Here is a 13,182-nt window from a genome sequence, read left to right as displayed (position 1 = left end):
GACAGCGCCAATCCCATGACGATCCTCCGCCAGAAAATTCGCACCATCCACATTACATTTAATAAAACCCAGCTTCGGACGCTTCCATCTACTTCGCCTAGCAGGAACAATTACAGCAGCAATAGGATTTTTAAATCTAAGTTTCTGCCAATCTAAAAACATCATTAGGCTCGTAATTTTTTATTTTTTGATTCATTAAACTCTTGATCTTTTATTTGAATACATTAAGCCTCTGATCATTTATTTTAGGTCTCATTAAGCCCTTTATGATCAAATTAGTAAGTTATGAACATCTAATTCTGTTAAAAACACGTTATTAACTTAATTTGTATTTGAAATTATTAAAAAAAATATTTTTTACAGTTTGAAGCAAGGTTTTTACAATTTTTCTATAGCCACATTACACATCCAAAACTGAAAAAAATACAAATTTGAAATACATGTGAAATGAATAACAGTCTGCTAACCGAATTTTATGTTCAAAATTATTATTTTTGATCATCAAGGACTTGCTAAGATCAAAAATAAATAATCAGAGATTTAATGTAATAAACTAAAAAAATGAAAAATCATGGATCTAATGATACTTCTTGCCTAATAAAATCATTAAAGATTTGTTCTTACTATCAATAAAATCACAATGGTCAATTTAATGTCCACTTGACGCCTAAAAGATGATGTAAGCAATTTACAAAGGAGCTCAATGCCATGTGACATGGCGCCAAGTGACATTAAGCTCCTTTACAACCATACATGCTTTTTACCCAATATTCCGTCCCTAAAATTTGTTCGCTTCTACAACCTAAAAGAACATCAGTTCTTTCCACCCGATTAGCAATTATCTCACACGGAACTCCTTACATACACACTAATTTTGACATCAAGCTTCTTTCCACCCGATTAGCAATCATCTCACACGCGATTTTACAGGTCTCCTTACATACACACTAATTTTTATCTAAAATTGCACCAAATGTAATTGATTGCTATACGTTAAGGACCAAGTGTAATTAATTATTGTACCTTAGGGAGCCAATGTCACAAAATAATAAATCAAACAGTAAATACAATCATTTTTTTATAGCTCCAAAATTATCAAATAAAAACAAGTCAAATTGGATTAAAAATTACATCCTATAAAATATCAATGTCCTAATTACATTTTTAATATTCAGGCCGCTGCTGCCAGGAACACCACAGTATGATACCCCTGTTCCTAATCATATGCTTCCCTGGTATATATATTTTGATTCCAAATTAAACTCATTAATTTCATTTTATTCATTTAAATTAATAAGATTAACTCTAAATTAAATTCAATTTAGGTATCAACCATTCCAACAACGCATCTTTAATTCATTGCTTCATGAAAACTAAGTTTACCCAAATCAACAATAAAGAATTTTAGGGAGAAGATGAGATTACTTTCTTTCCTTCATAACCAAAACAGAAAAGGAACACAGTCTAGAAGGCAAACGAAAACAATACACAAGAAAGCAAAACAGACTCATTAAACAAATATCACATGTGGACAAAAAAGCTTAATAACTACAAAGCCAAATTACAGAACAATCCATAAAGAATAAAAGAAATCCAATACTACTTTAGGCTCCACGTACAAAAATAACATCAATATAGGTCTAAATAGGCCTATGGTTTTTGGAAAAGTATCAATTTAGGCTCCATGTACAAAATAGCATCAATATATGCTCAACGTTTAAAAAATGTATCAATTTTGACCTCGATAACGGAACGAAACACTTTATTGATATTACTCCTTTAAGTTCTGTCAATTGTACGTGGAGAAATCAGAACTGTTGGAGGGTAATTTAATTTTTATATTTTTAGCATATGTTATAATTTTACTCGATAGTTTTTTATTTAATTAATTTCATCTCTCAATAAAGTAAAAATGTGATAAAAAAAATAGAAAATAATATCAAAAGATTATTATAAAAAAGAAAACAGAAATAAAAAAAAGAAAAAGAAATAATAAAAATCAGGGGCAAGTTTGCACCATTTTTCAGTAACTCGTCCATCAACTTCGACAACGAAAACGGACCCCGAAACAGCAAGATATCAGACAGTTATTATTTTTTTCAGAAAGCTCGGGATGTTAGCTTTCCGGAATGTCAAAAATGGAGCAAAATGGAGGTAAAACGAAGCCGGTAGAATTTTATTTAGAGTTCGTTAGCTGATCATTTTAGCCCAAATTAATTTTAATCTCTTTATTAACATCAATTCTCGAATTCTCAATTTTTATTTCGTAAAATATGACATCCTATAGCCTTCTTAATCGCCCCTAAAGTACCCTCCACGAAACAGAATCAATCTTTTGGTTTTTTCAACCATCAAACAACTATTTTGTCAGGCTCGTTTTCAATAATTTATTCCGACTCATTTACTCAACCTTTTTCTGAAATTCCAGTTCTAAACCCTTCCCTTGCACACTAACTTTAAATACTAGCCTTCGTTTCGCTATAATCCGACCTCTACAGCTCCCAAAATTGAGCCAGAAAGTCCCAAGAAGTCACTGTTTTTGTTCCACAAAATGCTGTTGATTTATTAGCTTGGTGGTAAATTTCTGCCTAAGTCCCTGAAATCTCTGAACTGCTCCGAATTCACCCAGAATTACCCGAACAACGCGACATCCCCTGAGCCGATTTTCCGAAGTTCCAATCCTTAATTTCACACGTTCCAACGACATCAAAGAGATCGGTTTAATTTTATTTCATTTTGTACACATTTGTTTTTTATGGCTTATTTACATTTCTAGTTTTAAAGTTATTTATTTCTTTTTAAGTTGTAATTTTCATGCTTTATTATTATTTGTAATACAAAAAACATTGAAAAATATTTACAAAATCAATAAGAATATAAAAGAAAATTAAAAAATTTATATATTTGTGTCGTTTTATTGCTTTTATTTTTGGTACTTATCTTAAAAATTGTTTTCCGACCGACCTGTCAAGTAACGTCGGGATCCAAGACCGTTGTTTTTATTTTCAGTCCTTGTAATGGTCGTCAATCGCTTTTCGTTTAGAATTCAAGTAATTTAGGCGCACTTTATTTATTTATTTTATTCAATTACCATTTTACCCTTTGAGAATTAGCTTCTCTGGCACGCCCGTATTATTTTTACCATTTTTAATCCCCGCAAACGTGTTCAAGGTTGAAAATTGGGATATTTCAAAAATATCGCCAATAAGAACTTAACGGAGTAATAGGAATGATATGTCCAATCCGTTGCCGATGCCTAAATTGATACTCTTTTTTAAACATTAAGCCTATATTGGTGTTATTTTGTACGTGAACCCTAAATTGATACTTCTCCAAAAACCGTAGACATATTTTGGTACCTTATCCCTAAATTTTTCAATTTAACTAATTAATTTTCAATTAACTTTAATAGTATTAGCACTGTTATAAATGTGAAATTCTGAATTCTCACAAATACAATAACAACGGTACGAAACAAATTTAGCATGACATATTTGGTAAAGAGTTTTTTTTGTGAGTAAAATTAAAAATTTGAGTTATTTTAAAGGTTTTAACCAATCAAATTTCTAATAGTGGTGTTTGATTTGGTGAATAGAGGTTTGAAAAAACTGGAATAAAGAAAACTAATTTTAAAAAGCTCATTTTAAGACCTTTTTAATTAGCTTATTGGCCCTGTTTGGTAATTAGTTATTACCTAATTAGCTTTTTGGTTAACGGATTGTGTGAACTTGTTTAGTAAAACTTAGATGATTGTTGTTACCTGTTTATGTAAAATGACAAATAAGGAATGGTAAAACATTTATTTTTGATTAAAAAGTATTAATTATGGGTAAAAATTCATAAAAAGAGATGAAGCAATAAGCTAATTGAAAAAGTTCCTAAAATGAGCTTTTTTAAATTAGTTTTTTGGACCCAATAAGCTCTTTCAAACCTCTCTTCACCACACACTATTATTAGAAGTTTGACTAGTCAAAACGTTTAAAGTTGCTTAGACCTCTAATTTTACTTCAAAATGCTTTTTACCAAACAAAGTCATTGTAACTCATCCATATTAAGCAATCACAGCCGATTCAACCACATTAGCATTAATAGAAACAGAAATAGAGGAAAGTTGCTTATCTTTCATTCTGTTTGCTTCTTCAGTTCGCATATGACTAACAAGCTCATGCAGGCTGAAATCTTTCTTTTTGTGCTTCAGGTGGTTTCTGAAGTCACTCCAGGAAGGAGGGAACTTCTCCAACAAAACATTGGCTTGAAGCATATCGCACATTAATTTCATTTTATTCATTTAAATTAATAAGATTAACTCTAATTTAAATTCAATTTAGGTATCAACAACATTTTAATCCTCATCATCAACCATTCCAACGACGAATGAGCATCAGCGAATTTCTCGCAACTCCTTTCGATCCTAGGTTGGTGCTTATGCGATTAATTTATTTTTTCTGTTACAAAATATATTTCGTTTTATAATAATTTACTTAATTAGGGAATTCGAACAACAATATCACCTCTTGAATTCAGGTCATATATATCAGGTACAAATTAACCTTGTTTATTTCTTTTGAAAAAGAAAATTAAAATATCTTCTACAACAACAACAACAAAGCCTTAGTCCCGAAATGATTCGGGGTCGGCTAACATGAACCATCATATAAAACCGTGAAAATCAAGTCGTGTCAGCGACACAGATTCGCTCCCTCCACTCCGTCCTATCCACTACCATATTTTCCTCAATTCCCAATAAACTCATATCACTCTCGATCACCCTCCTCCAAGTTTGCTTAGGTCTTCCCCTACCCCTCACCACTACATCCCTTTGCCACTCTTCGGTTCTCCTAACCGGCGCATCAAGCGCTCTACGTCTCACATAGCCAAACCACCTTAGTCGGTTTGGATACTGCACCTGTAACAACAGACCGTAACGGTGTATGTTCGTATATTATCATCTTTTATCCTTCGTTACGATTATTCTTCAGAATAATGTAAAAAATTTCTTCAGAATAATGTAAATTCCTCAAGTAAGCGCTGATTTCAAAGTTTGGATTGTTAGAATGCGTGTAAAATCAGTGTCCTAAACACCAGCTTCTGAAGTAAATAACTCAGTGATTAAATCATCGGTTCAGTTAGACAGTTGCAACAACCAGTTAATCAACTGATACCGATATTTGAAACACCAATGTCAACTCTTAAGCCTATCAAATGTTGACATCTGTTAGTCAACCCAGTGATACAATCACCGTGTTCTTTTCTTTTGAATACGGTATTCATACGCACTCTAACAATCCAAACATGAGCATTAATCTTGAAAAGAACTACACATTTCTCTATTTGCAAATACAGAAAACAACATATTATTTTTCTAAAATTATATTCACATGTTTTCAGAAAGAAACTCGGGGAGCACGCAAGACACTTAAACAGGGAGAATCATCTTCACAAAAATGCAGAAAGGTATTAAATTTTTCTCTGAATTAAAATATTTATTTGCATAATATTTTAATATATATATAATATATACAGGTGCAAACAACAACTCCAGAAAGCAATGACTCCCAAAACAACGATGGGAACTCTAATGCTCTTCATCTTTCTCATCCAAGGTTCAAAATCAGTTTTCTTATAATCATATATTTATTCAGTAAATTACATTCATAACCCCAAAATTATACCGCTACTAATACTATATATTATATATAGTCCCTAAACTTTATTACTCGGCATAAAATCCTTGAACTTACGTACATTACTATAATATTAGAGTCTAAATCAACAACAAAAAAAAAGTCATGATTTTGTTGATTCTTTTATCAATTTTAGTTGATTTGGACTTTAATGTTACAATAATGTGAAGTTCAAAAACAGTCTATGTCAAGAAATGAAGTTTAGAGACCATAATAGTAATAGCTCTGTATTTTACCTATATTTATTTATTAAAGGGGGAGAGTTTTAATGGTTAAATTTATTTTTGTGAATTTATATAAATTCACAGGCCAGCTTTAAGAAATGCAGTTTATGATCCGGTGTTTGAGACAATTGGTTTACCAGTTGACCCTCATCTAAGAATGTTTTCTCAGATGTAATTGAATATGGTAATTGCTAATTAATTATCCTATTATCTCATTCATTAAATTCAAGTTTTCTTTTCATATATATAATGGCACTTATTTTTCTTACTTTGCAGGCAATTTATTCATGGCTATGGAGATTTTTGGAAGTTGTTCTGAAGAAAACTGATAAACAAAGGAACTTTTAAGCATTATTCTCAAATGTCTCTTTGAATATGAATTTCAAGATTTAACTTCTGCTTATTGATAGTAATTTCTTTAAAGAGACATATTTTTATTCATATCATGTTATAATTAATCTAATCTTTGCTGGGATTGAAAAGGGAATTTAGTGCCATAGTTGTTAAAAAGAGCGCCTTAAGCAAGGCTCAAGGTATTGAGCCTTAATTCCCCTAGGCGAGCAGTTTAAAAGGCTCTCGCCTTGTGCGCCTCCCCTGGGCTTCGAAGGCTCTTATTGAGGTGTGCCTCAGTAACATTTAGTGTTTCAATTAGGGTTTTTTCTTAACGGTTGCTTAATCTCAACCACTAATCTAATCTAAGTAAAGGATGGTGATGGGGACAAGAATGAACTAAATCCCCACATCGGAAATGGGGAAAGAGACTGATTGGGCTATATTAGTAAAGTGTGTCCAATACAAGAGGACGCATTTTAAAAGTGTGAGGCTAAGGAATGAACTTAGACCAAAACGATAATATCTACATGGTAGTAAGCCAGGGCGTTACATCAAATGTCAGATATTGTGGATTCTTTTTCCTTTTAAAAACTCAGAGTCTGGGCAAGGTTTGTTCCAATGTGTATGAAGTGAGTTAAGGTCAATAATCAGTGTCATATGATAGTAATTTCTCTACATGATCAGTGGTTCTCACTCTTCTATACTATAACAGCATTTGCATATAAAAATTATAAAGAGACATATATGGACGTAAATACATATTTAAACGCTGGACCAATTCAATTTTTACTGATTAATCCTCTGATTTTTTAAATGTATACATTAAGCCCCTGATAAATTCTTTCCAGCAAAACTAACCTTAGTAAAGAGAGTTATCAAATACCCAGGGTTCATGCACGAAAAGCTCCCTGCCATTCATTTGCACTGTTCCAGCAGCTATGTCTTCCGCACGTTTCCTAGCAGCTTCAGCTTTTCTAGCTGAGGAATCTTCATCCTGCACACAACAACATATTGATCTAATTATAATCAACACTAAAGAGGGGATTCTGAAACAGTTAAAAAAGAAAGCATTTCAGAAACCGAAACTCTCTGAAACTTGTATGACAACTTTCGGGCCATGTTTCTATACTTTAAAAAAACTGAAAACTCGTTTTTCTAGAATATAATGTGTTTTCAGAAGTAGACCAATGTTAATCACATGTTCAACATATCCCTAATATTTTCTAGGTCTGTCTTCTACAAGTTTTCAAAATGAAAAAGTCTAATTTTTCTCCCTATTATGTGACTTGTGTATGTAGTGTTTTTTAATGTATATATACTAGAAAGTTAAACATGTACTCTTATAATTTTAAAAGTTCATAGATACATCCATATATTTTTATTATTTACATGTTTCTACCACATTTTTAGCTCCAATATTTTCTACAAATATGGTTTCCTAGTTGCCATTTCAGTTTCCGTATCAGTTAGGATAACCTCATTGGTTTCAGATAATCAACCAACTCAAACAATCATAATCAGATTAAAATAAATCTTCATTTTGATTCCACAAGCAATGAAAAAAATCACACGCTGACAATATACTACAATATACAACTGCAAGATTGTAGTATAATGATCTAAAAGAAAATCTTCATTTACGATCTCAACATTGGCATTTCATATACAAAAAATAATTAGCCCAAAGCAGGTAATAGCAACATTAGGTGATTTTAACCATCTGAATAACCAAACTCCGATTTCCATTAGATCGAGGAAGTCAGTGATGTAAGGGCTTAGTTGGGGAATGAATTGAATGGCTCAGAATTGAACATTCACCAAATTTGGACGGAAAAAGGAATAGACAAATAAACATACAAAAAAACAAATCCCTAAGAACGAAGGGGGAAAAAGACCTTTCGGCGTTTCCAGGAGAGAAACTGTTCCCTAGATATGGAATTAGGGTTTGCCTGCTGCTCGTCTCCTTGCTTCCGATGCTTCTCTTCTTCTGCACCCATGGTTTCCCTTCTGCTTTTCTTTTCTCCCAAACAGATAATTTAATTTGGTTCAGTTCGCGGGGCTGCAGTAGCGGTTAGTTGTTCTATAGGGATAGTAATGCAGAGGAAACGACGCCGTCTATTGGCACGTTATAAATGAGAAATTCTCAATTCTATAAAGAACAAGTTTACCCTACATACTATTTCAAAAAAAAAAAAGTTTACCCTACATAGAAAAATAATTCTAATTATGTCAGATTCCTATACTTTCAATGTAATTTATCACTACAAACAACGTTTTAGGAAAAGGAAAATTAACTGTTTTTAATTTTTTTTTAATTAGTAACCATAATTTGACAAAAAGAAAAGAGTTTTCATGTAATAGACAACATTAAAAAAGGATGTGAATTTATTGTAAATACTTATTGAATCATGTAATTCTATGTAAATTTCTCATTAAGGTTGGCTTTAGTCGGTTAACCTAGTGATTTTAGGTGCAAGTTTTAGTGTATGTACAGAAATTTAATTAAAAGAATCCACCTAAAATATGTTTGACGAGCCTCAAACCGAGTAATCAGAAAATTTATTAAAAAAACAAAACTAAAGGTATTTCACTCATAATTAATTAGGACCGGTTCCACTATTCAAAATAATTTCAAGCCTAATTAATTAATTGATTGATTTTTAGTTAATCAAACCTATTAATCACAAATTGGTCAATTAATAAGATCAAAAAAAAAAACAAATTGGTCAATTAATTGAGTTAATGGAAAAGCGGATATAGAAATTAAAAGTCACCAAATGATTCGACGTGGAAATTAGTTGAAGAAAGTGATTGGATATTTGTTTGAAGAGTAAATTACATTAAAGGTATCTGAATTATTCTACAATTCACATTTTTGTACATGGATTACATTTTGTCACAAAAAAATATCCTAAATATGGATGACTGGACAATTTAATAGTTTTAATAGGCAACAACCAGTCAATTTGAATTTGACTATTTTTAAGAGTTTGACCCACCCTCTCTCCTCTCTCTCTTACGATTCTCTCTCCTTAAATCTGTTTCTCACTCCTCAATTCTATCTTTCTCTTTCAATACTTTCAATTTCTATAAAACACACCATTCTGCAGCTTCCCTTTTTTTCGCATCTTAAATCGTAAATGGAAACAAGGGTATAAACTATAGAGCATAGAATCCAATCTGACGGCAAGTAGATCCCCTTCTCTATATCTCCGCTTCCAGTTGTCCGGTTGCCGGTTAGATTCCACTTTGTTTGTTTTCAATTTTCAGAATTTTCCCTTTTTTCAATTCAATTTCTGCTTTATCGGAGAAAATAATTATGGGCGGAGAAGGTGGAGCTGCTTCTTGTTGAAGTAAGTGATGTGTGGCGTTGCTTCTTTACCGTCTTCTTCATCGTTGAAGTAATGGATCTGATGCACTGGTGGGTATGTTGATGTTATTTTGACTGTTCTTGAAGATCATCTTTTTTTATTGAAGAAATGGATGAGAAAGAGAGAGAAAAAGAATTGAATAGAGAGAAAGAAAGAGAGAGACATATTCAAAGAAATATAATATTATTTTTAATTCATTTAAGGGTATAATGGGTCCAATTATGTGTGTAAAAGTGGTTAAACAGTCGTTGACCAGTCACTTACCGAAGAAACGTATTTAAATGTCGGGTCACCCATACTTGGGCTATATTTTTGTGACAAAATATAATCCAAGTACCAAAATGTGAACTGGTGTATAATTTAAGTACATTTGGTGTAATTTACCCTTTGTTTGCAAATTATAAATGCAATTTCGCACCTATCTCACATGATTTCACTCAATTTCATCTAATGTGAAAGTGGATGCGAAATTGTTTATACTTAGCATTGGATTGAAAGGATTATTTTTTATGAAATTTATTTTCATCAAATGAATAATAAGAATATTGTTACATTCTTATTAAAACTATTTGAAATATTAACTTGAAGTTTTTATCACATTATAGTTGAGTTTGAATAATTGTAAATGCATTTTGAGAACTATCTGATATAATTTCACTCAATTTCACCTTATTAGAAAATGGATGTGAAATGATTTATTATTATTTATTTTTTATAGAAATTGGGACGAGACAGAACTTGGGCGGGGTGAGCACCCATGGCCCAATAACTGACAAACCCGCAAAATATTAATAAATGCAAAACGAGTGTTTGAACAAGAGAAGATGAAGGAGAACAAACAAAAATAAGAGGGAGGAGAAAAGTTTAGGAAAGTCAAGAAAAACGCAAGTGAGAAATACTACAAATATCATCATTGATAAACCTGTGGCAAAAAGCAGGAGCTGAAGGCCACCAATTGATCACTGAGGAAGAGACTCCAAATTTTGCCAGTGCATCAGCAACTCTATTTCCTTCCCTAAACATGTGTAAAAAAAGAATGTTCATCCTAGAGCAAATGCTGAGATAATGCAACCATTCTTGACGAATACTCCAAGGAACATCCATGGAACGATGTCTAAGCAGATTAACAACGTATATTGAGTCTGACTCAACCCAAAGCTGATGCCAATTTTTCTCCCAAGCAAGTTCAATTGCAAAAATAGCGGCTCTCAATTCAGCCATATAAGCAAAAGAAGGAGGGGTAGAAAAAGCAAAACAGCCTTTGGGAAATCCACGATAGTTGCGAAAAATACCTCCCGCTCCTGCCTCGCCTAGAGTGCCAAAAGCAGAGCCGTCCACATTGACTTTAACCCAGCCTGGAGGAGGTTTAAGCCAATGGATCGGAATAATGTTGGGAGCCGAAGGCGGCCTAGGAGAAGCTAGAAGACGGGATAAGATAACATCATCTCTCCGTGAAGAGCAAAAACCTTTAGAAGTGGCAAAGGACTCTCCAATCATTCGAAAGAGGGTGATCTTCGAGTGCTGAATAGAAGGAGAAACTCCCTTAAAGATTGCTTCATTCCTACAATGCCAGATTAACTAGATGCAAGTGACAGCGGCAACACGCCAGATCATCAACATTCAATTGTAAATGAAATGATTTATAGGTTAATATTCAATTGCAAAAAGTTATATGGTTTTTATGAAATTTATTTTCATCAAATGAATAAGAATATTGTTAGATTTCTTATTAAAACTATTATGAAATATTAACTCGAAGATTTCATCACATTATAATCGAATTTGAATAATTGTAAATGTACATTCACACCTATCTCACATAATTTCACTCAATTTTATCTCATGGGAAAATGGATGTAAAATTGTCTATCGTTAGCATTCAATAAAAAATGAAAGAAACAGGATGGGAGAGAAGAATATTCTTGTGGTATCAAATTGTCAAAATCTTAAATGGCACATGTTAAATTCTACAGAAAATATTCTCTAGCAGTATAGTGTTGAGTTTACATAGACTGTGAAAACTCAGAATCTATTGCACAACCCATGTAACAAACATGACTGCATTAATATTCTGTGTTTCTGAGTATATCTAGACATGACTATGTGAGTTGGAATTGTAATTTGGTAGCCGTGATGAACCTTACTATTTCCTATACATACCTAAATTACCCTAGCCTCATTACAACAACAAAAAAAATCCTTTTGATTGAACTTAAGATTAAAATGGAGCAATGGAGTTTAGGCAACTTTACAAGCTTATGGACTTAAGCAAGTATGCAAGAACTGAGGAGTGTATAGAGAAAAGAAACCTTTAACACCACAAACACTGTGAGTGATCAAGAGAATCCTTGTGAGGCATCATGATTGTGTAAGGATGTGTTTTATTTTGTGAAGCATGTTACTCTAATAGCAATAGCGCTTATTTAAGAACAAGTTTGCTTGATTTGATCTTATAGCAAGAATGAAAGTAGTAAACATGTGTCAATTTATGTTATATGCTCAATACTACCATGATACATTAGTTTGTCTTCCAAATTAAATTGATAATGCGATTAGTCTTCATGTGATTTTGTTTGAATGAGAGATGTTGCCACTTAAGAGCAAGCACAATTCTAGTTTGGGGAAATTTGTTGTATAGTGTATATATATATATATATCGAATCATGCCTAAAAAGTGCTATATTCTACTATTTTAGCATAATTATATATGTTCAAACCCAATTCTGATGCAATTGCTTAAAAAGGAGATCCAAGTGGCCAATTGTGGAAGTTCATCGATTACAAAGGAGAAAATAGAGAAAAGGCGGAAGGTCATGCCAACTATTGTAGCTATACCGGAAGAAGAGGATTCAATTTGCCACATTTATAGTGGCAGTTTTGTAATAGTCTAGATAGTACAATGCCCTTATGGCGACCTTTTGAGCCTGAATGTATATTTCTACCCCTCCTTTAGGCCATATTTTGGGGGCCTAAGGAGAGTATTTATAATACGTCTATTTTTGGATGGATGCATACAGTTTTTACAACAGCAAACTCCTTTTTAATTAATTTTAATATCACTTTTGGCATCTTCTTCTTCATTTTTTTCACAAAAGTTTCTTTTTCTGCAACTTTTATAGCAGTAAGTATGAGATATACATCATCTATGGCTTTAATCAATAAGACCATGAGTGAGTAGTCGTTCCTGTACGAGTTGATGTCACGCCCGACCCTAAACGACCTCAATCGACATCAGGCGTGAATTAGAAAAATTACAATCAACACCTAAGAGTCTCCAAATTATCCAAATATCATAAATTTCAAACTTTTCAATTCTTCCTCTTAGATATATTATAAAATGAATTCGTATATCTACTACATTCAAGTCACAAAATATAACCCAATATAATCAAATTTTCAAATGAAAGGCAAATGTCCTAATAAAGACAAAGTCAATGACTTGATTCTTCAACCTTGTTTATCAACTCGTAACTTCTTCTATACCTTGCTCTTTCTCGCCTAAAACATTAAAACATTTAAAAACGTGAGACATAAATCTCAGTAAGCAATTATCAACTACATAAAATACTT

At 32.4% G+C, this 13,182-nt stretch overlaps 1 protein-coding gene across 3 annotated transcripts; it reads right to left on the bottom strand.

Annotated features, from left to right (window-relative positions):
• Window positions 1–1,109: 1,109 nt before the first annotated feature.
• Window positions 1,110–8,304, bottom strand: LOC136200551 (uncharacterized). Of its 3 annotated transcripts, none has more exons than XM_065990923.1 (3): window positions 8,137–8,304; window positions 7,100–7,235; window positions 1,110–1,232 (listed from the first exon to the last, which is right to left on the bottom strand). In XM_065990923.1, the coding sequence occupies exons 1-2, from the start codon at window positions 8,236–8,238 to the stop codon at window positions 7,101–7,103; spliced, it is 237 nt and encodes a 78-aa protein (XP_065846995.1). In that variant the 5' UTR covers window positions 8,239–8,304; the 3' UTR covers window positions 1,110–1,232; window position 7,100. The 3 variants fall into 3 exon arrangements, with proteins under 3 accessions (XP_065846995.1, XP_065846994.1, XP_065846993.1); XM_065990922.1 differs by lacking the exon at window positions 1,110–1,232 and adding an exon at window positions 4,409–4,906; XM_065990921.1 differs by lacking the exon at window positions 1,110–1,232 and having other exon boundaries at window positions 7,001–7,235; window positions 8,137–8,303.
• Window positions 8,305–13,182: the final 4,878 nt, after the last annotated feature.

This window comes from Euphorbia lathyris, chromosome 7, assembly GCF_963576675.1.
Source record: "Euphorbia lathyris chromosome 7, ddEupLath1.1, whole genome shotgun sequence".
NCBI lineage: Eukaryota > Viridiplantae > Streptophyta > Magnoliopsida > Malpighiales > Euphorbiaceae > Euphorbia > Euphorbia lathyris.
This window is presented reverse-complemented; position numbering and strand designations above follow the sequence as displayed.

What these genes read in the sequence shown, in the direction of transcription:
- LOC136200551 (XM_065990923.1), bottom strand. Translation starts at nt 8,238, where the DNA reads ATGGGTGCAGAAGAAGAGAAGCATCGGAAGCAAGGAGACGAGCAGCAG. An exon ending in TCTCCTGGAAACGCCGAAAG is followed by an intron (nt 7,236 to 8,136) that starts GTCTTTTTCCCC and finishes TGTTGTGTGCAG; the next exon opens with GATGAAGATTCCTCAGCTAG.